This window comes from Callithrix jacchus, chromosome 9 (genome assembly GCF_049354715.1).
Source record: "Callithrix jacchus isolate 240 chromosome 9, calJac240_pri, whole genome shotgun sequence".
NCBI lineage: Eukaryota > Metazoa > Chordata > Mammalia > Primates > Cebidae > Callithrix > Callithrix jacchus.
The window spans coordinates 117,661,967-117,684,766 of NC_133510.1; the positions used below are offsets into that span (position 1 = coordinate 117,661,967).

General features: G+C 49.7%; 1 protein-coding gene across 2 annotated transcripts; it reads right to left on the bottom strand.

The window, feature by feature from the left end:
• Positions 1-356: 356 nt before the first annotated feature.
• Positions 357-14,158, bottom strand: TBX3 (T-box transcription factor 3). 2 transcript variants are annotated; one of them, XM_002753046.6, is made up of 8 exons: positions 12,779-14,158; positions 10,837-11,104; positions 9,876-9,935; positions 9,466-9,612; positions 7,514-7,590; positions 6,275-6,432; positions 4,170-4,840; positions 357-2,393 (listed from the first exon to the last, which is right to left on the bottom strand). In XM_002753046.6, exons 1-8 carry the CDS (start codon positions 13,165-13,167, stop codon positions 1,932-1,934), a joined length of 2,232 nt encoding a protein of 743 aa, XP_002753092.3. In that variant the 5' UTR covers positions 13,168-14,158; the 3' UTR covers positions 357-1,931. The 2 variants fall into 2 exon arrangements, with proteins under 2 accessions (XP_002753092.3, XP_002753091.3); XM_002753045.6 differs by lacking the exon at positions 9,876-9,935.
• Positions 14,159-22,800: the final 8,642 nt, after the last annotated feature.

The window sequence follows — 22,800 nt, forward strand, 5'->3', positions numbered from 1 at the left end:
GGGAAAACCTGACTTGGGGAGCACGTCAGTCTTTTCCCATTAAAACTTAAAAGTATCTGAAAATTATTCTTCTTTCTGAATTCTCATCAGGCCCCTTTCCGTCTCCCCGCTTTGCTCCCTAATTTAAAGGAAAAGTAATTTCAGATTGAAGTGGCTCCCTTTGCTCAAGTAAAGGACTTTTGTTTTTAGCTTTGTAACTTGAGTGACATCTCATTTTGGTTCGCTGGGGGCGGTCTTAATTATTTAAAGGCGAAGGGAAGGGGGTAGACTGAGAATCAGACAGCGGCGAAGCCTCCCCCGACTGTCTGCCCTCAGGAAAGTTTCCCAAAGGAAAGCATTTAACACAAGGCCCAAAGTTATCTCAATAAAAATTTATTGAAATTTCAGTGATGTTTTAAAGAGAGGGGAAATAAAATACAGAAAACCAAAGAACTCATCAACAACTATAACACAAAATATACCTTCATGAATCTGTTTTTAAACCATCTCTCAGCACCTGACTTTCGAACTGTGAATATCTCTCTATAGGCACCAATTCAAAACACCATCGATATTGACAACAGTAGTAAATCCCACGTCGTTTTCAGGAGATCAGAGACTAGCAAATACAAATAACGAGAGAATTAGAAAGTCAAACCACGGCCTCTGCCCTCCTCCCTCCCCACAGCAATCTCAGTCATATTTTAAGGAGTTGGAAGTGGAGCTGGAAAGTGGCACTCCTTTCCCAACTTTTGGCTGAAATAGGAAATAGTACTTTCCCCCACTTTTGGACATTAAAAAGGAAAATAAAAATGTGGCAGACAACTCTTTTGAAAGGGCATTGGTGTTGGTGCAGGAAGTGTGTTTTCTAGTGTTAACAGCAATTCTGTGACCTGGAAAGAAAAGCAACTGAAGGAAAACGAGAACACAAAACCTGTTGCCAGTCTATTTACACAGAACTGTACAATGTCAATAAATTAAAGTTTAATCTTCCAAGCATTCATATTCCACCTATTTACAAGAGTTATCAAATAATTACATAAATACTTTGTCTAATAGTCTCACTTCTTTATTTCTTTTTAAACCTTGTTATTGCATATACAGGAAAGAGAAAGAACTGTCAGAGAAAGACATGAATCCTGCTACAGAGCTTAGATAAAATAAATTCATTTTTTGTGTTTTGCTCACTCCTTTCCTTTAAATCGCCCCCCACCCTTGGGTCACTGATTTGAGGGCAAAGGATTGGAGAAAGGGTACAGGGGTAGTTGTTTTCTCTCTAAAAGCAAGCGTTCAAAATAAAAACCACAAATACATTACTGTGAAACATGCAAGAAGAGACCTATAGCGGCTCTGAAAACATCACAAGAATATTAAAAGGACACAGATTTCCTTAATACAGACTAAACAAATGGCAGGGACTTCCCTCTCAAACAAAGCTGCTCAGTAATTTATTGAGAACCGATAATACAAGTCCCCATAAAGTTTTTAATCTGCACAAACAGAATCATGTTAATGTATTCACTTGTCCTGATATTTTTTGAAAGATTTTTATTTGTTTTTGTTTCCACTTGACACAGTGAAGGAAAAAATATATAAATCCACACTGAGGGAGATGTCTTTGAACATCTCCCCGCCTGGTGGGCAAAGACCCAGACCAGACTTGCTGGAAGTCGCTCTGGACATAAATGTTGGAACTCCCACCCCCCATAGCTCAATGCAACCGACGTTTCTGAGCCCCCAGAATCTGATCCAGATCCTGGATGCATAAACCACGCCAAGACGACAGGGGCTGTCTCTAGCACATTCTCTCGAGGGAGTCCGGGGCTCCTTCCCAGAGGCAACTGCAAAAGGAAGGGCTAACGCCACGGCGGGTCCGTGGTTTATTTTACATCCGACAAAGTGCACGGCAGCCTGGACTGGACTGGAATGAAGAGACGTGTCTGGGAGGAGGTCTACGGGGACGCGCTGCGGGACCTGTCCGGCTTGGCTTCCAAGCCACTGACCAACCGCTGGATGCTCTGCAGTTCGCTGGTGGCCGCCTCTTTCTCCGCGCAGAGTTTGGGCGACAAGGACACGGAGCTGGAGGAGAGCGTGGAGGAGCGGCTGTTGAGTTCAGAGCCCGAGTCCACGGCCACCGAGGCCGGGCTGGAGGCCAGGGCGGCGACTTTGCCGTCCAGGGGCCCTGCGGCTGCCGCCATGGAGGGGAGGGCGGTGGTGAGCAGGCTGCTGCCGTCGGGGACCGGCACCGGGATAGAGTAGGGGCTGTAGCGCAGCCGCGGGCGCATGGTGTTCAGATTGAGGAAGGGGTGGCGGTGCACAGAGCTGGAGGCTGCCGCAGAGGAGGCGGCCGCCGCCGCAGCCATGTACGTGTAAGGGTAAGGGAACAGGCTTCCAAAAGGGGACATGGCCAGGCCCTGGGGTGAGAAAAGAGACACACAGCGAGTCAGCCGGGTGGGAGGAGCCTACCTCATCCATCTCCTCTCTTCTCCCCCTCCAACACAGGCAAGCCACAAATCCCTGGTGATTTTTTTGAGGGTGGGGTGTGGGCGGGGGCAGGAGAGAGGCCAACACTCAGATATCTCTAGGTTCAAATCTCAGCTGTGTCACCCTAGGCCAAGGGACTTTGATTAACTTCCTGTGCCTTAGCTACCTTATAGGAAGAAAAAACAGAGAAATCATAAGTAATTCACATACTTATTGAAGACTTTGTAGATATTAAGTGAGTGAAAGTGAAATCTCCCCTTAAGGGTTTCTCCTTGCACCTGTTAAATGGGAGTACAGATTCAGCGTACCCCACAAAGGTGACCAAGGGGAAGCCAGGGGACATAAATTTTAGGAATAATTTTTGAAATCTTCTTCTTCCCCAGCCCCTATCCTTCCACTCCAATCCTAGAAGTTTCTCAAAAACAAGTAAAGCTCTTCAGCAAAAGAAAACTGGGGGAGGGAACTAAAAGGGCATTTGTTATAACTGGAGACAAAGAAATCGTCCAGCATGATTCACCAGCGTTCCAGGTGAGAGGCCAAGGCAGGCCGCAGGAGTTCAGGAGGGCTCTAAGCTGGGAATTGGCAGAAGCAGCATTCAAAATGCAGGGACCCTGGCCTGGGCCACTTCTCTGCACCATGCCTTGAGGTGCCCTGAAGGTTCTGTCTGTCCAGGCAGCCCCTGGCATACCAACCACCTGCCCACCTAGGACAGGATCTCCAGGAGAAGCCAGCAGAGATGGGTGGAATTGAGAAACGCGAAAAGCCAAGCCTTTCCTCAGCTCCCTCCTCCCTGCATAGGGAGGCCAATCTGGCTTCTTGGCGCAGGGAAGGGAGACGAATGTGCTCAGACAAAACAAAATGCAACAGCATGCAAAGCCTCACAGAACCTTTTCATCAGGTTCAGGGTGTTTCCAGCCGCGGACACTTCCCCCCAGCACAGCTGTCTGAGCCACACACAGGCCTCCAGGCCTGCCCCAGTCCCTGCTGGTCCCTGTCCTCTGACATTTCCCACGTGTGCACAAACTATTAACTGTTTGAGGAATAGGATGGCCTGCTTGGGGTTGGGGATAGGGAGAAGAGCTTTGAACTGGGAGGAAAGGCTGGAGGAATCAAGACTGAACTCCCACTCAGGAAACAGTCACTTCTCCTCCCCAGGCCTAGAGTCCTATTTCTGGGGCAGGGCTGGCTATGAGAACACTTAAGAGACATTTCAGCTCTGAAGCTAAAATCAAAAGCCCTCAAAGAGGCCCTGGCGTCAGACAGCCTGGGGTTGAATCTCAGCTCCATACCATGTACCTGCTGTGTGACCTTGGACAAGTGACTCACATCTCTGGGTGTCTTCCCCTTCATCTGTAAAGTGGAGTTGATAATCCTACCCCTGAAGGGTTAGATCAAATGAGTCAATACAGAGCAAGCACTCAGAAGAACACCTGGAAGCAAGGGCTGAATCTAGCTGCTACCTTTATACCTATCTACTCTGCAGGAAACAGCCTTTAACTTAAAAAAATTAAAATTTTTTGGGGGGTGGTTGGGAAGAATGAAGTCATGACAACTCAGTGAGCTAAGCCTTGAACCTGGGAATAGCTCAGTAAAATTATTTTTACAGCTACCAGGCCGAAGGGATCGGGTGCGGGTCTGCTGTCGAAGGACGGGGAAACTGAAGGGAAGGTGGAAAGACTGGAGGAGGCACGAAGAAGGATCCTTACCTGAGAAGCCAGGACGTGCTGCTGGAGGTGGAAGGGCAGGGTGGCCGCGGACGCCCCGGACAGTCCCTGCGCTGCGGCGGCAGAGGCCATGGCCGTAGAATCCAGGCCCGAGACGCCGGTGGAGGCCCCGGACACGGTGGCCAGGAGGGGCCCCATGCCGGCGGCCGCCATGCTGGAGAAGGCGCCCCCCATGGCAAACTGGCCAGGGTGCAGGAAGAGCGGATGCCCATTGAAGAACTGCTGGCCCGCCAGGCCCGGGGCGAAGCCGAGGCCGGGCAGGGGGCCCTGGGCCAAATGCGCGGCGGCCGCGTCTGTCTGCACCGTGAGCGGCGCGAAGGCCTCCTTGCCCGGGAGCGCGCGCGCCTCCTCCACCTTGGCCGGCGCTGCGCCCTCGCGGCCGGGGCTCCTCCGCTCCTCCGCGCCCAGGCCGCGGGTGCTGGATGAGATGGTGGCGGGGCTGTGGCGCGAGTCGGGCGACGCCTTGTCCAGCCGCCTGCTGTCCCGGGGCCGCTCGGCGGCGAAAAGGTGCGCCTTGACCGCGGGGCTGCTCTTGTCACGGCAGGGCTCCTCCGACGTGGTGGTGGAGATCTTGGCTGCGTCGCAGGCCTCGGGGCCGTGCTCCTCTTTGCTCTCAGCCTCGGCGTCACTCTCACCCTCGCTGGGACATAAATCTACCATAGGACAAGAAAAAAACCAAGGCAGAAAGGCGTTAGCTCCAGTCTGAACCAAGACCAACTCCTGTTCCCAAGTTGGAACCCCAGCTCCTGGCTTACTGGCTGTGTCATCCCGGGGAAAGCCCCTTAGCCTCTCTGCACCTCAGTGTTCTCATCTGCAAAATGGGGATAACCTTGCCCAACAACTTTGCTGGAAAATGAGCTGCACTATTAATGAATGTAAAGCATTTAAACAGAGTTTAACTTCCCCTTAGATGGTCAACCCCCAAATCGGTAGCTCTTCTTATTATAATGAATTTTCCTTTTTTTTTTAATGGAGTCAGCTTCTCAGGCATTTCCCCATTCGACTGCAAATTAGCTTTTTAAAAGTAAAAGCTAACATTAAAACCCACAGCTGGAACATATTCTAATTACTATCAGAGTTTTTGTTCAGTGAATGACACAGAGCAGCACCTTCCACAGGTGAATTACTCTGAAGATTTTGTTTGGTAAGAACCCCGACCTCTGAATTGAGAATGGCGGAAGCAGACACCTGTCCCTCAACAGGAACACTGGGTTGAAACTTCTGTGTTTGCCCCAGTCCCTGAAGACAGAGATGAGTGTCAGGCAGCCCACTCACCGCCCAGGGACAATCAGATTTGTTTTTGCTTCTACCACACCCTCTGTGGGTGTTCCACCAGAAGAAAAGAAAAAGGGATCCTATTTTATGTCTAAAGCTTAAATAGATTGAAGACATAAAGGACTTGCATTTTATTTCACTAAAAAACAGGTTTCTTCCCGTTGAGAGTGTGTGTGTCTTTCCAAATAAATAGTGCTTGCTATTTAAACACAGGAAATCGAGGGGGGATTTGGGCCATCTTGTCCACTCCCCTCTTCCCCAGCTCTACCCCCACCACAGATCCCCAGAGCTCCACCTCCTCTCCCAGGTCAATTGTTGCTCTGTAGCTGGGTGTTTTCTAGGCCACCTTCCCGGTTCCAGGTGGCAGAGAATCCCTTGCCTTTCCCCCACCCAGTCCAACACATTGAAACCCAGAGTTCAAAGACAGTGAAAAGTCAGCAGTTGGAGTCTCTCTTGGTTGGAGAGAATGGGAGGAGAAAGAAACAGAGACAGAGAGAAAAGAGAGAAGTGCTTCAAGCAGGTTTTCAAAGCTGCTTGCCAAGAGGTAATATGCAAAAAGACACCCACCTCCCCTCCCCACCTGCCAAATAAGGATCTGGGGAAAAGGCCTTCGTGCTCTCCTACTTCTGCCTTAGGGGGAAAGGAGGGAGACACACCTGAGAGCCCTTTTGAACTCTGGCTCCTGTTTAAGGACTTTTAGAAGGGTTCCAGCTTTTAAAGAGCAAGTGCCCTGGTTGGTGCCCCATCCCCCTTCAACTCTTCCACACCGCGAGGACCTGGAGGCCAGTGATCACAGAGGTGAGCAGGCTTACCTTTGAGGTTCGATGTCCCTACAGTGGAGACAGCTGGAGAAGAAGCCTGAGCAAAGCAGTTGAAAGCTGCCTGTTCGCTGGAGGACTCATCGGAGGTCCCGTTCTCCTTTTTGTGTCTTTCATCAAACACCCTCATGGACTGCAGGGTGAGCTGTTTTCTGTGGCAGAAGCCCACACCCAGGTTACAGAATGTAACATACATTTCCCCTCTTTGTTTGCCTTACCCTTTCCAGAGCAGCACACACATACCTCACACCCTGCCTGCTGCCCTGGGACAACACTGATTGGCTGAAATCTGCTGGCCCCAGGGCAGATAATAGACCCAAGCATCGTTCTTGACCCTCTAACTGGGCTAAAGAGTGTGGCACTGGGTTAGGGAGAGTGGAGGGAGGCTTCAGCTGCATTTATTCAAGATGGATTTCATTAGGAAAAGGCCTTTGCTTGGGCTGGAAGAGAAGCTGGATCTAGTCAGAGACAGCTGGACTGCCAGCCTTACAGAGGCAGAACTGGGTGTCCAGTCCTGCAAACACAATGCCGTCTGTCCCCAGCACACCCGAACTCCTGGATGGTTGCTAAGACTGGGAGGAAGTGGTTATTTCATGGTGCATTTTACTGTATTCGTTTCACCAATCAATTAATTGGAATAAAAGTCTAGTTAGCTGTTAGCAATTATTTTTTAATGTCCACCCCAAGGGGATAGGATAAAAATTTGGGGGTGATTTTCTGGATTTTAGAACTTCTTAGAAAAGGGGTAGGGAAGGGGAGACCCTCTTTCAAATACTCTGCAGCTGTCTGCTTAATGGAAAATGATACATGTCCCCAGGAAGGAGGGAGGGGGTCACACATCTTTCCAAAGGCCCCAGCTCTGCCTGATGGTGTTTGGAAGACAGGATTGCAAAAATTCCCAAGCATTTTGTCAATGGCATGGTCCTTTCTGGGACCTGCTTAGGATGAACTTAAATTAATTAGAAATTAATAGTCATCCCTGTGTAATTTATTATCCCTGATGCTTCTCTTCAGAGATAAGGATGGTGTCACCTTGTTAATTTCCTTCAAGATAAGGTGTCCTGGGTGTACCTATATCAGCAAGCATGTAGCAGTGGGGAAAGTGAATGATTTCTACCCGCTCTTCTCTTCTCAGGAAAAGTGCCTGCATCTCACTTCTAACACTTCAGAGCTGGATCCTAGAAAAGCGATTTTTCTAAGCTATCTGAGAAATAAATAATTGTTTCAACTCACCTTTTTTCTCTTCGGCCATTTCCAGTGTCCCGGAAACCTTTTGCAAAAGGGTTGTTGTCTATTTTTAACTGAGTTATCTATTGGAAGAGACACAAGCAAGACAGAGACATTGGCCTTATTTTCTAGAATGTTTTGAGGGTGTTTTTCCCAACTCAACAAGTCTCCTAGAGATGTGACTGCCAACAGAAGTCATGTAGATATGCCAGGGAAAGGAGATAATGGCAGAAGTCTGGAGAGAGCTAACAGAAAAATCAAAGGAAACGATACCAGGGCTTGTATCTCCTATCTGAGGCCAAACCAGGGATTTGGGGATTAAATTATTCAAAGAAATTCTTTTCTTTGGGCAGTCGACAGCTTGGGTTTAGACATGGAAGTGTTGCCAAAGTCCTCAAGAGGGAAAACCTGTAGATCTTAAAATTATGCTTTCATTTTGATTTTTACACAGTGCAATTAATCATAAAATATAGCATACTCATGCACGGACACACACATACACACACACACCCCTTTTCCATGAATCCAATAAATGATTGATGGGGTTTTACCACCCTTGTGGGGGAGTGAGTTTGATTTTTTTTGCTTGGGGGTGGTTTGAGGAAATTACAATATTGACAATTACAGTACTGAACGGCCACTGGAAACATTCGTTTTCATTTATGTGCTCTGCCATGGCTACTAGGTGGAGAAGGCCGGTGGCCTTTTTGTCTGATCAAAAATGCTACGTTTTATTATTACATTAACTACTTCATTTCACAAGATTCTGGGTCTAGAGGGAGCATGCATTTTGCACTGAGAAAAATGCCATAGTACAGAATCTTTCAAATCCCCTCCCCTTGGTGGGGGGAAGAAGTTATATACACAGAGTTCCTCAGACGTAGAAAAGTCTCCTAGAGGCCCCTTGGCTGGATTCATGTTCTTGGAATAAATTGCTCTATCTAAGACTTCGGGTTTCACAGGAAAAGGAGATCATGATGTTTTCATACTCAGACTAAAGAAATGTGGCTGGAACGTCCCCATCATTAGTCCACAGAAGACCCAAGGACAGTGACAATGACAGTGAGTTCAAAATGAAGTGTGTTGTCAGGTAAAATGGACTCTCCTTGAAGTCCAGGATTGCAGAGTAGGGGTCTTCAGTCCCTCCTCCCACCCCCAGAACTGTCTGCTAACAGCCAATTGGGGAACTGGTGAATCAGCAGCAAGGGTCACTTCTGTGCCCATGACCCTCAGGCCACCATAACTCTAGGTATCAGGTGCTTTCCTGTTTGAGGAGCCTTCTGATCTCCAGCTTCAGGCCCAAGGGGGGAAACAAAATTCAAATGAAGTGGCGACTGGCGACCTCAACTCAAAAGCCTTAGACAACTGGATTAGTATGACCCTGTGATCAGGGTAGGTTTTTCCAACCACGCACATGCATGCACACACATGCACACACACACACACACACACACACATCATAAAAAACACAGCAGCATAAAAGGTAATAAAAACCAGACCAGCTACTCAGGATTTCTGGCTAAGAGAGAAAAGCTGGTCTCTACTAGGATTCTCCTCCCAGGATCCCAAATGGCTTTTGCCTTAAATTTTTAGCTGGTTCCTTTTGAATGTGACTTCTTTATCTTTCTTTCTTAAGGGGAAGAAGATGAACCTTAAAACACACAGGACAAAGCCGGAGGGGTGGAGGAGGGAGTAGCATCAATGTCAGCGGATACAAGGAGCTTCTCTGTGGCAAAATTAGCTTGGCATTTTTTTGCTCAGCATTGCTCCTACCTAGTCAAGGTGTTTTCTGTCTCTTTGAGGTGCCAGCGTCCTTTCCCCCAAATGCTCAACAAATCACAAAAGAAAACTCAAGACTCTCATCTCGACTGGCTGGTAACTTTCTCATCCTGACTCAAAGCAGTTTTTAAAGCAAAGGCAAAATATCACCATTGAAAAAGAAAGCCCCCTAGGTTTACCTTATCATTCTGGTATGCGGTCACAGCGATGAATTCAGTTTCGGGGAACAAGTATGTCCGAAATGTACTATAAGGGAGTTTCAAGATGTCATTGGCTCTTACAATGTGGAACCGGGGCTGGTATTTGTGCATGGAGTTCAGTATAGTCTGCAAGGGCAGGGAAGAGGAGACTCACATAAAACAAGGATTTAGCAGGACAAACGGGATCTTAGGACCCCTGCCAGGCTGAAATCTTCCCCACCCGCAGGGTACCACGCTTGTACCGAGCCCACCTCCTTGGAGTACCTCCTGGGTACATTTCGCTCCACAGATGTTATCTTCTGGAGAATCCAAATTGCTCCTCAGTTGCCAAAGGGTCCGCCCCCACCCTCACCATCTAAGGATCATTCATACCTTGAACCCTAGCCTACCTGAGTACCAAAACTATAATTCCCCTGCCACGTAGCGTGATCACTTGGGAAGGCCAAAGTCTTAAAAGATAGAGAAAAACATGCATTTTAATTTACAAAATGATTCAGTACTTTAAGCGCCCACTAATTGACGAGCCCAATCCACTTAAAGCCCTGAAAGGCTGAACTCTAGAGAGGAATATTTATGCCTTAATCAAATCAAGGGCTTCAAATGCAATTCCTGTCCGCTGAAGACATTTCCGCGCCATTCGCTTCTTCCTGGGCCTAATCTTTCTGCTTACTCCTCGCTTATCACTGTTTATTTTATTGAAATGTTGGGGAGGGGTAGGAAAAGGGGCAAAAGGTCCTTTGCCTGACTTCTAGAAGCAATCCAAGTTTTCTAAGTTTCTAAGCACTCTCTCACTGAACCCATGCACACACACTCCCAACACAAAAACCATTTTACTGAAGATCTAAGCCTCATTTCAGGTAAGCTTGACTCCCACCTAAGCCCAATTCTTTTTTTTAGTCAAAGAAAATGAGGTTTTTAAAAAAACGTATTCACACCATTTAACCAACAGAGGCAAGGCTCCAAAACTTAAACTCTCCCAAGAAATAATATGGCTGGTTTCAAAACAGAAGTATGATATTTGAAAACAAAACAAATCCTTTATGAATACACAGCCCTGAAATGGATTTTAGCTCTTACAAAATGGTTTTTAACTTCACTCTCAGGTCAGGCATTTGCCGAAGAGCCGGAACTGCTATAGAACAGGAGCCGGTAAGTTTTCCTGCCCCGTTTCTTTTAGAACGCCAGGCCTTTCATTATCCGGAGAGAAACACCCTGAATCCTTTTCCCCAAGGAGGACAAGACTGCTATGCTTAGGGAGAAGCAAAAGAGAAGTCTGGGCTGAAACCAAAGAGGGTAAGCACTGCTGTTGAACGAGCGAAGGAGAACATTGAAGGGAGCAATGAAACTTACAAATCCATGTTTGTCCGATATGTTGTTGGTGAGTTTCAGTTTGTGGAAAGTGACGACTTTGGACATCCACTGTTCCCCAGTAGCTGGGCTATCCGGGTGAATGTACATCCTCTTTGGCATTTCAGGGTCGGCCTTACCAGCCACCATCCACCGAGAATTGTGAAATTTATAACGACAGTCATCAGCAGCTATAATATCCATCAATAAAATGTATTTGGCTTTTTTATCTAGCCCAGAACATCTCACTTTAAATGGAGGAAACATTCGCCTATAAAAGGAAAAGAATAGAAAAGAAAAAAGGAAAATAAACCACTCATAATCTTGGGTTTGATTTCCTATGTAAACTACAATATTGAAACCAATTTTAAGACTTTCCACTGTGACTGATGAGCTTGTATGTTTCACAGTGAGGCCACTGGCTGCAAAATCATTTTCTTCCACAACTCATGTATTAAATAGTCTCAATTTCTCCATATTGAGATGCCCCAAGGTTCAAAACAAATGCATTGTAGCACTGCCTTTCTCTACATTGTCTAATAATTTCTTCAGTTTTTTTTTTCTTTGTGTGACTTTACAGATTGCCCTCCTGATAGCAAATTCTTGCCCATGTCTTTTTCTGTGGGTATCGAGTTCTAAACAGGTTGGGGTAAGATTTTAGTAAAGTGCGGTCAGTCAAGACTAGAATTTTCTTCCACCCATTCATGAGAAAATGTTAAACTTATCAAGGAAATGAACGTGAATTTGCACCCCTCCCCGCTGCAGAATAGCAATCCCGCTGTGGGCGAAGTGAAACTGGACTTCAGTGAGTTCGCTGAACGAATTTTGCAGATTTCGGTGCACTCCCGGGCCTGATAACCTATCTGCCATGGAGCTGCTAACACATTCCCCCACTCCTTAGGCCAGTCCAGAACTGCAAGAATGTGCCGCCACATTGCTGTTAATTTCACAGAAGTGTTGGCATTCTGTAGTCTTGACTTAAAAGGAAGCACCTCGCTGGAAAACCAACTAAATGTCTTGAGGATTTGAGGTGGATTTTATGCCAAACTTTGGCCTCATTTAGCTTGGAAGGAGACAGAAAGCTGAAGATATCATGAAGGGGATTTTATTTTTATCCTTCCAACCTTATGCCTTTACAGGCTTCAATGCTATTAAAAAAAAATCAGTGATGTTAAATGATGGTTGCAGGATCTTCTCTTCCAGGCAGGTTTTGGTCAGGCAAGGACCTTTAAACATGATATAAAATATGGTTGATAATCTTCACACATTAAAAAATCAAGTGTGTCTCCTCACTGGCTCCTTAAGTCTGCAAACATAATCTTAAATTATGCAAAACTGCCTGCTGAACTCGCCCTTGGGTTACAGACACGTGAAGCGGTGTGGGCAAACAAACCAAAATGCCCTTCGCTTTCTCTCTGATCCAGGGCAGCATCAGGCCCCTTTAGACCCAGAGGCTAGACTGGAGGGCAGAAAGGGCCAGGGACTGGTGTCAGGCCTCCCGCTACCCACACAAAAGGAAAGGGCTTTAAGTTTTCCTCTCTGAGAACAAAATAAAACAGACGTGAACACAACATCAACAAAGAAATAAGGATGTTCCAAGAGGGTTTAAAGAGTGAATTTCTTGCAGTAGAGTGTTTTTTCTTTCTTTCTTTTCTTTTTTTTTTTTTTCTCCCTGCAGGATGTCTGGGCTCCACTGAAAAATTCTGTCTGTCTCGGAGGGAACCCAGGATGCAGACCAAATGTAGGACCCACGCAGATGCCCAGGTAAGCTGAAATTTCCTGCCACTGGGGCATTGCCTAGAAGTCTGTGCACACATTGCTAGGGGAACTAACTTTTCGTCCAAGCCGTAATAACCAACCTACCGACTGTTCTGGGAGCAGAGAAATAAAGGGAGGAAAAAACTCTCCAACAGCTTGGGGAAGGAGGCCCCCACGGCTTGCTTACCTTCCCGACTTGGTAATGACCATCTCGGTGCCCCGTTTGTGAAACTGATCCCAAAGTTCTTTAGCCTCTAGGTGCACCTTGGGGTCGTCCTCCACCTCCTCTTCGGGTTCCATGGTCTTCAAAGGCCTCAGATGCGCCTGGGGCCCCAGAGAGGAGAAGGGGATGCCGGTCTCCGCCGCCCCCACCAATTGATCCATGATAGGCTTGGCCAGGGCGCCCGGCAGCGAGAGCGCCGCCGCGCCGTTGGGAGGCAGCGTCAGCGCGGGGAAGAACGGCGGCTGGTGACCCAGCACCGCGCTCATGGCGAAGTCCGGCGCCCGGTGAGGTAGGAACGGATGGTAGGCCATGCTTGTCCCAGGAATGACCGGATCTCTCATGGAGAGGCTCATCCACTCCAGGCGGGGCGCTGGGCTCCAGCCGGGGACAAGTCCGCAGCTGCTATGTTTTGTTTTTCTTTTCTTTCTTTCTTTTTTTTTTTGTTTAACAGCAGCACATAGTTCAAAAGCGGGGGGGAAGAAAAAAATAAAGAAAGGAAAAATAAAAGGAGGCAGAAATCACAACTAACGCACTTCAAAGGGGGTAGGGCAAGTGTCTTTTGGGGAAGGGGACGCCGCTTTTAAAGAGGGCAAGGCGAAAAAACAGGAAACATAGTCGCGCGGGTGACCGTCCTTGTGCCTTGCGTTTTTAAAAAGCCGCTCCTGAAAGTCGGTTTCAGAAGGGAAAAGATCGAGCAGGGTCTCGACTCGCGCCCGACCCCAGCCGCTGAGCTCGAAATAGACACTCCAGCCCTGCGTCCCAGGAATCTCTCTCCAGCCCCTAGGTCCTTTGTTGCAAATGTGAAAGATTCTCCTACAAGACTCTTTACCTTTTCTTTTTCTTCTTCCCCCGCCCCCTAGCTCTCTCCTCTCCCTCTTTCTCGCTGGTGGCGTCTGCAGCAGTGCTAGACGCGGCTTTAGCAGGGAGCGAGAGAGCGGAAAAAGTCTCTCTCCTCGAAAAAAAAAAATCTGATTCAAACCCCTTCTACCAGCGCTATCAAAACTTGAACTGCAAAGTGGCTTCCGTTCGCCCTCCTCCTCCTTCCTCTGCTCCGAGCCTCCGGAGGGTGTCTCAGTTTCAATCCAAATCTTGCTGTGTTCTTCTCCCGTGCCTCTCTCTCTTCCTTGTCCTAAAACGTGAGCGAATTCGCTTCCTAAATCTGTGTCCAGGCGCGCAGGGCAGGGAGAATTTAGAGGGGGAAAAAATGGAACGGACAGAGAGAGAGAGGGAGAGGGAGAGAGAGACGGAGTCGGAGAGGGAGGGAGGGAGGGAGCAAGGGAGGGAGCGAGAGAGAGCGAGAGCTCCTCGCCACCCTCCTCCGCCTCTAGAATTCGCCGGGCGTCTGCTCCGCGGCTCTAGAAGGTCGGGCTGCGCTGTGGGCTGCGGGGAGCCGGAGGCCTCTTGATTGGCTCTTTGACGCTTTCGGACCAATTGTGTTGCTGCATAGGCGTGGTTTTCACAGGTCGAGTGCTGGGGGATAGAGCTGAGTTATAAAAAGAAGGTGTCGGAAACTGTAACGTCGCCCCGCCGCATCGGTACTACTGCCTGTCCTGTGAATGTCAACATGATCAGAGGGAGGGCGGGAGCCACTGGGGAGCGCGCGCGCAGAGTCGCCTCTAGGTGGCTTATCGAGAGATCGCCGCAGCCCCAGAGCTCGTTCGCTCTGGTTCAGCCCACGTCTGAAATGCCTCAGTCATCCAGCCGGGGCTCGAGGGAGGAGGCGGGACCGAGGAGGAAGGGGGAGGGAGAGAGGGAGGGAGCCAGGCAGAGAGCGAGCCAGGCGGGGAAGGCTGAGAGCGCGCCCGGGAGCCGGGCAGGGGCGCTCGCCTCTCGTGCACTCCGCTCGCCTCTCCGACCGCCGCGGCCGGTTCTCTCTCCAGCTCTCCTCTTCCCCTGGCTCCGGGCGAGCCGGGCGGGCGGCTGAGCCTCCCCGCCGGTTGCCATCAGGCCGCTCGGCGCAACAAAAGCCGGCAGCAGCGGAGAGGCAAGAGCCGAGACGCCAGACTTGCACCCTCTCCAACCCCACGTGGAGCGAAGCTCCGCCCGGCCGCCGTTACAAGGGCTCCCAAGCTCGGGTGTCTCGGTGCTGGTCTCCCCTGCATCTAGGCTCGCGGACACAGGAGCACACGGAGGCGGGCACATCTCATCCCACACCCGCTTGTGTGGGCTTCCTCTCCACCGTGCCCCACCCGCAGCCATGTGCGGAGACCCAAACACGCCCGGTGCATCTGTACTCAAACACGCGCCAACACACTGGGACTGAGGCACACACCGAAAAACACCTACACACCAACACGCACACAGCCTGCGCGGCTAGCCCTGCCTGAGTTCCGTGGGGGAGATGGACTTGGGATTTTTATGAAATGTATTTACCAGCCCCTTTGGATCTAGTCTTTCATTTGCATGCGGGCCGCGGTATTCCACCTGGATGTGGGTGTGGGTGTAGAGAAGAGAATGGAGGATCTGCACAACGCGAGCACAGCGAGGGACTGGGTTCTGAGCCTGTCCCCTCCAAGCCGCTGCCCTCACCCCGAGGTCCGGCTGGGTGCACAGCAGAGGGTAAGGGGTGGGCGAGTGGGTTGGGGGAGGCGCGCCAGCCTCGTATCTTATCTAGGCATCGCACTTATCTCTGGGTGCCTCAGTTCTTTCTCCACCCGGGGGACTTATCTCTCCAGAAGTCGGGGAGGGAGGGAGAATTTGTAAAACAAACCGTGAAACGCCCCCACCTCAAAGGTGAGATGACTGTTTTCAGTACGGGTAGGGTGGGGCCCTCCTTTGGGCGAAGGGGAAGGAAACGACCGGATCTTACCGACCGCCGAATTACTAACTCTGCTAAGGCAGTGCCCGGTCCGGGTCAGGGGATTCGCCCAAGCCCACAGTTCTTGATTCTCGGGGCCAATGACTTGGACCATCCTTGCTTAGATGGGAGGGAAATCTTGAAAACAAAGTTCTTTTATCTTTCCTGGGATGAAAGCTTCTTCGTTGGAAAGGCAACGGAGAAACGGCTGAGCTGGGCGCTTAGGGGTTTAAGAGACCCAGGGCTATGGATGTGTGTGTCTCTGTAGGCCAGCGCAGGCCTCTATTTTGCCTTGCGCACCCCAGCAACTCTGAAACCCCAACGTGGCAGCAAGGGAAGGGTGAAAATGCAGTGCCCTTGTGGGCCAACTACGCTGAGATAGGGGAGGACCTTTTGAGGCGACAAGCTTCTCCAGCCTCGCATTTTTGACGCACATGGTTAAGAGATCTTGGCGCCAGTGTTGAGAATTCCCTGAAGTCACTAGAGAGAATAGAGTGGTTCTGCGAACTCCGTTTGGCTCGCCATCACGCCCCTTTCTTTCCCTTTCGGTCTCTCTTTCTCTGGTGTCCTCTCTGTCTCTCTCTGCCAGTGGTTAAAATAGAGAAAGGAGAGCGAGGGAAAAAAAATGGGGTGGTGGTGTCCCAGAGTGTTGGCTCAAACACCCACTCCCGCATCCCCTCCACCCCACCCTGAAGGGTGCGAGAGGCCGGGCCATCCCCCGCCTTACACAGAACACAGAGGTCACAGCAGGGTTTCATGAGTCTCCGAAGGCAAAAAGAAAAAGAAAAAAGAAAAAAAGAGAGCTCCCCCTCCCCCACACAGCTCGCCTCCGGGACCTGGGGCCGCTTAGCTGAGCTTTCAAGAGCGGCCCCAAATCCCAGCGATCTGGTTTTGCCTGCCTGCCCTCGCAGGCCAATCTCTGCCCCACGACTTGGAGTGGAAGCAAAGTAGTTCTGCAATCACACTGTGACCGACCCTCTCCTCACCCACTCGGTGCCCCCCAAGCGTCCCACGCACAGCAGAGAGGCATTTCTACCCGATCCTCAGCATTCTGCCCAGCTGTCTGCTTTGGAAATGGGAAGGGAGCTTGCGGATTTCACTTGCAAATGTTTCGACTTGTGTTTGGCTCTGCGAGTGGACGGAGAGGGTTCTGCCCCTCACACTGTCCTCCTCCCTCAATTGCCTATTTTTTTGCCCATAGCTCTAACTTAACCCTGAGATCACCCCACATCGCTACTTCTGACCCCCACCACCTCCTCCCCCACCCCCATCTCCAGCGCAAGAAGGAGAGAACGAGGGGAAAGTTTGCGGGGTTCTGAATCGAGAATGTCGACATCTTGCTAATGGTCTGCAAACTTCCGCCAATTATGACTGACCTCCCAGACTCGGCCCCAGGAGGCTCGTATTAGGCAGGGAGGCCGCCGTAATTCTGGGATCAAAAGCGGGAAGGTGCGAACTCCTCTTTGTCTCTGCGTGCCCGCCGCGCCCCCCTCCCGGTGGGTGATAAACCCACTCTGGCGCCGGCCATGCGCTGGGTGATTAATTTGCGAACAAACAAAAGCGGCCTGGTGGCCACAGCATTCGGGTTAAACATTGGCCAGCGTGTTCCGAAGGCTTGTGCCGGGCCTGGCCTCCGGGAGGACCCACGAGGCCAGGGCGCCCTGGGCCCCGGCGTTCGGCGCCAGCTGCTGGCTCTCCGTGGTCTTTTTCTCTCAGCAGACCCCTCGATCCTCTTTCCTTCGGTCTCATACTCAACAAAAGACAGACTAGAGACGTTGAAAGAGCCTGCCCTTTAACAGAATCCGAGAATAAGGTGCCTTCAGGGCAGGAGAAGGGAGAAAGAGGGCAGATTCCAGGTCAGAAAAGACCCAGAGAATTTATGGGGTCTCTGAAATATTCCTACACCTTTTCGCAAAAAGAGTTTTCACTTAATTGTGGCTCTGGAATTAAACAAGTAAATTAACAGAGAAAACTTTCTATCTGCAATGCCTGCAGTATTTAAATAGTGGGAGTGCATGAAGGCGAGTGTGAAAGGTGGGTGGGGGGAGGGCCCTGAAAATAAGGTTCCTAGGTGGAGGTGGGGGATCGGGATGGGGGTAGGGGGAACAAAACCAAATTAACTGTCCTTAGCCCAGGCCACAGTGCCAGCAACAACGCTGGCCCTGCCTGAGACGGAAACCGAGCCCGTGCCACTTTTCCTTGCCGCACTGCCTGCCTCAGACTGTAAAGGGGACAAACCGACCCTTTTGTGATCAAATGGTGTTTATCTGGAGTTTACAAAAAAGGCAGGGAGGAGGGGGAAAGGATGGTGAGTAGGCGGGGTCGTTTACTTTGGCCAGTTTGCTGTAACTATTCTTTTCAGCATGTGTGAGGTCTGGCAAAGGACTATTATATGCTTATTCCCTCTTAAACTTTCACCCCCGTCTGCGGCAGAGCTCTTTTCAGTCCGAGGTGTCACTAAATTGGGAATTCTGTTGACAGAAGGGCATCCAAGATTCTCCTGAGGTATAAGACCTAATTAAGAAGTTTCCTACAGGGGTGGGTCAGTCCACATATGAACTTTTACTGGGGGAGGGACTTTCTGGTCACCCTGGCAGTGTGGCCATGGCTCCTCGTTTCTGCCCAGTGCCCCAGCCCATTTGATCTCAGTATCCCTGCCTCTTTTGATATTGACAAGCTTTGAAACTGACCAGGTACCTGCCTCCCAGGGCTCCAGTTCCCTTTAGGGCTCAATTCTTCCACCTGAGGAAGTGATTTTCTTATCACAGATCCCAGGGAAGTAGCTTTCTGGGGAGTACCTCGTTTAGTGTTTATGGTTCCTCCTGCAAATCGCCCTAGCACCCCCACCCCTCCAGTGTACACACACTAGCACTGCTATGCTACCCTGAACCCTGACTCTCCCCCAGGCAGTGCCGAACCCAGTGAGGGATTGCTCTTCCTCCAGGAGTCTCACCGTGGACCCCCACCCCCTCTTTCCCAAGGCTTGCTTTGAGAACTTAGTTCCTCTGTGGTCGGGAGGCTGCCTGTCAGTCCCTTGGAGAGAGGCTGGGCTCCCCGACCTTTCCTCTCTCCAGGGCAGACACTAGCTTCTTGGTTGGAACAGACAGACAGGTCAGGGCATCCACCTTTTGTTTCTTTTTCTGTTTCTTTCTTCTCTCCCCCCCCCCCTTTTTTTGGTCTCCCTGTCTTTCTGCTTATTCCCATTTAAGATTATTTGAATGTAGGTCTGGAACCTTTCTTACTCTTTTTTCCTTCTCCTTTCTCTTCTGCTCTTTGCATCAATCTTATTCTTGGTTTCTATTTCTACTTCTTGTTTTGTATCTATTTTCCAACCTTTAACTTCTCATGTTGTTCTTTCTCGTGGCTTTTTCTTTCTTTCTTTCTCTTCTTTATTCTATCTCTCTCTTTATTTTCCTGGCTGTCTCTTCTGTCTGAATTCTCTCCTGTCTTTTTGACTTGGTGCCTCTGTACTCTGCCCCCTCTCTCTCCCTCATCTTTCCAGCAACCATGACAGCCTGGAGATTCCCTCTTCCTGGGGCTGAAGCAAACACCTTCCACTTACTTCCTTGACTAGGAAGATAAAGTGTCCTGAGAGATAGAAAAACGTTGTGTGCATTTGTCTAGGTTGGCAGTTTCACCTTCTCCTCTTGGCATTTCCAAAGCCACCCCTTTCTCCAAAGTTGAACCCCATCCTTTCTCCCTAAGCTTTAAAGCCACCTCCCTACCTTTCTTAGGGCAGGAACCTAGGGTGAGGAGCTGAGAGTTGAGCTCTATAGTCCCAGCTCCCTACTTGCCCCAGCAGCATGGAGCTTTCCTGTAACCCACATTTCCATGTCCTCTGACATCCCTCTAAATTATTGATCAGGGCAATTCAGTGTAAGTGTCTGTAGCATGTGTGTGAGAGAGAAGATTGTGAAAGTTGTCTCGCTTGGAGAAGAAATATTTTTAGTACAGAGGGTCAGTTTGGCGCCAGTTGGTTTATGCCATTTCTAGAGCATCATTCATTATACACCTAATCAATGCCCATCATACCTCCTTAATGTAAATATGTTTTAGGTAGAGATGAAATGAAAATATTTCACCCTTCATATTCTTATTAGCACCTACCTTTCCTCAAAGCTGATCACCCTGCAAAATGGCAAATTTGTACACAGCCAGAGATTTAGATAAGTTGGAAGGGAAATGAGAGAGGTAAGATTGAAGGGTGTGTGTGTGTGTGTGTGTGTGTGTGTGTGTCTGGGGAAAGTGCTTTTTCTACATCTGTGAAGGTTTTTTTCCTCTCTCAGGAAAGGGAGCTAATTATGGTTTCCTAATTTCAAGTCAATCTATATCTTCAATGTTGTGTGTGTGTGTGCTTTACCCAATTACTTTAAAAAAAAAAAAAAAGATAATGCAATGGACATTACTTAGTCCAGCAGAAATGAATTCACAAAGAAGGGACCGGGAATTTTCTCTCATTTTATCTGACCGGGAACAACCAAGACACCGGCCTGAGCTGACTTTTGCCCCAGGCACTTTTGACCACCCAGCACCTTTCTTTCCTCAACATCCTCTTTCCAGATTTTCACTCAAGACAGGTAAGGGTATGACTGGCCTCTCAGAGGTTTGTGCCAAAAATTTGACTTGTGGGGAAGAAAGACAACGTGGCAGAATACTTTAAGAGGGTGGAGGAGAAATTGAACAATCCTCCCGTGTAGACCAAGGGTGACAGTCAAATGGGAGAACTTACTTCTGTGGTTTGCTGCTGTTTCGTTCTTTCCATTGTCATTGGTGGTGTTGTCAGGTGACAGGGTTGTGGGGTGGAGTGGGGTTTCGCCCTGTGGGAGCGTATGTGGCAGAGGGCACAGGAAGATCTGTAAGTGAGAGGGCATAGCAAATTAAATGACGGCTACTGTCAGAAAGGTTGACAGGCCAAAGAAAGATCGACTCCTCCAAATATGCTGAACTAACTCTCCCCTCATAGCCCCAGACACGTTTTCTCAATTTGAGCACAATATCCATTACTATTTCCCGTACTGGGTTTCAATTAAGGAGGACGAGAGTAGAAAGTTCACTGGTGGTTGGGGTTCATTTATTTCCAAGTAGGATGCAAATGAAAGGGGGCCCTGGGCACAGAGTCATTGTGTGTGTTTTTCCTCCCTCTCTGTCCATTTCCTTCTTGCAGCCTCCCCTCCACTTCTTGGCAAGCCACTCAGCACACCCTTGTTCGAAAAGCAAATGTTTTCCTGTCTTCAAAATCCAGCTGGGGTGAGGAGAGAAGGAAGGTGATAACATCATACTTACTGATCCCCCCTAGAGATGTAGCTGTCCTGGGGGCACTTAGGGTGGATTTACCTTCTCAAGGCTTTAGGGAAGGATTTACCTTCTCAAGGTGGGCATGGGAATTAGTGGAATGTGGGCACTTGAAGGGTTCCAGATTTTACTGTTGCACTGAAAATTGATGAATTCCCTCGTGCTGTAACTCATTCCTATGGAAAAAATCCAACCTTCCATGTGGTTATCCTATTTTGGTTCTAGCACACAGGGTGGTGATCTTGCTTCACTGGGGGTGCCAGGAGATAGAAGAGGTGAAAATCTGCTGCCAAGGTCAGGATGTACGTCCTGGATTCAGGATCCTGACCCCAGGCTTGCCCTGCCACTGGGCAGTAGTCTGGCAACCAGGAAAACTCTCTGGCCAAACTCTTCACACAAACTTGGAACTGAGCACCAGCCCCCTACCCCCTCCACCTTCTATGATCACTGACTGTACCATGGCCACCTGGGTCACTGTGCAGAAGAGTAGCTGCAGGGTGTCAGTCTTAATTTCGTGACACCCTACATAGCCTCCTTACCCTCCCGTGTCAGCCAAAGAAACGAGAGGGCTCAGCAATGTGACTGTATTTTGAGTTGGGATGTGTCCTTCCCAAACCAATCATCCCTGACTCCAAATAATACATAACAAATCCTGTATATTTGAAAATGTCCCAAGTCTTGTAAGGTATTCAGGGACTGATCAATGCGGGCTGGAGAAACTATTCTCTCTCCCAGTCCGAATAAAGGCTTCCGTGAAGGTTGTGGCTGGAGAGATCCCAGAGGCCCTTAAAAATCTTTAGCTTGGGGTTTGAAGAATGAGAGCTAGAGAAGTTTCTTTTTTCTTCCTTTCAAAACAATTTTTATTTATTTGTAGAGAAAGGGGAATGAGGAAAGTGCGCGCGCGCGCGCGCGCACACACACACACACACACACACACACACACAAAGAGAATGTTTGGAATTGTGAAAGTGCCTTTCCTAATAGTTGCTTTTACCGGCGCCCAGGCCTCAATTCATTTCATCTCTGAGCCAGATACCAAGAATCCTCCCGGCAAGTGGAGAGGACTGGCCTTCCCGGATCGGGAACCTGCCCTCTGTCTTCCCTCGCAGCGCCCTTTCCTCCTTTTGCTTGGGAAAGGAAGACTTCGAGCCCCAGAAAGGAGCTTGGAGTGAGCGACAGCTCAGAGCGCCCCTAAGGTCCGTTTGGCCTTTCCGCCCGGGGAGGGGGCTTCACTTAGATCCCCCGCCCCACCCCTTACCCCTGTTGCAAATGCGGAAGCTGGACGTGCCTCGGTGCGGATCCAGGCCTAGCAGAGCACGGAACCGGAGAAGCCGCTCACGGCCTCGGGTTACACTCGCACCCGAGGGTGGAAGGGGGTGGCAGGGCTCGGATCTTGCCCCAAACGCCGCACTGGCCCGCAGGAGAGCAAAGAGGTCTCGGACAAGCTGTCCTTCCCCAGCTCTCGGTCGCGACTAGGTCCCACAAGCTCGGGAAGCGGCGAACCGCCTGCAGGTAACCCTGCGCTGGGTACCTGCCTTCCCTCTCCAACTACCGGGGCGTGGCGCGGCGGGCTCCCCTGGTAGGGGGTGAAAAAAGCGCGGCGGACCCGGGGCAGCGAAGCGCAGGCGTTTTCTTTTTGAGAACTACGATCAACGTTGCAGGGATTCAGTTAGAAGCCCCTCACCCACCTCCACCTCCCGCCCCACTCAGTCCGATTTGTCTTTTTCTGCAGCGTGGATTGCAACCTTCCCCCCTCCCTCCGCTTGCAAAGGACAAATAGGCAGGGACCTGTAAAGACCTTGCGAGGGGCAGTGAGGGGCGGGGAGGGTAACCAAAAATGAAAGAGAGATGTAGGACTCTCTGTCTCCCAAAGTGGTGGGAAAGCAATTGCAAGGAG

Bases quoted from the DNA above. Each gene is read 5' to 3' on its own strand.
- TBX3 (XM_002753046.6), bottom strand. From the start codon at position 13,167: ATGAGCCTCTCCATGAGAGATCCGGTCATTCCTGGGACAAGCATGGCC. The intron at 11,105-12,778 runs GTAAGCAAGCCG...TTCCTTTTATAG, and splicing joins GTCATTACCAAGTCGGGAAG to GCGAATGTTTCCTCCATTTA. The intron at 7,591-9,465 runs GTAAACCTAGGG...CTCTTCCAATAG, and splicing joins CCGCATACCAGAATGATAAG to ATAACTCAGTTAAAAATAGA.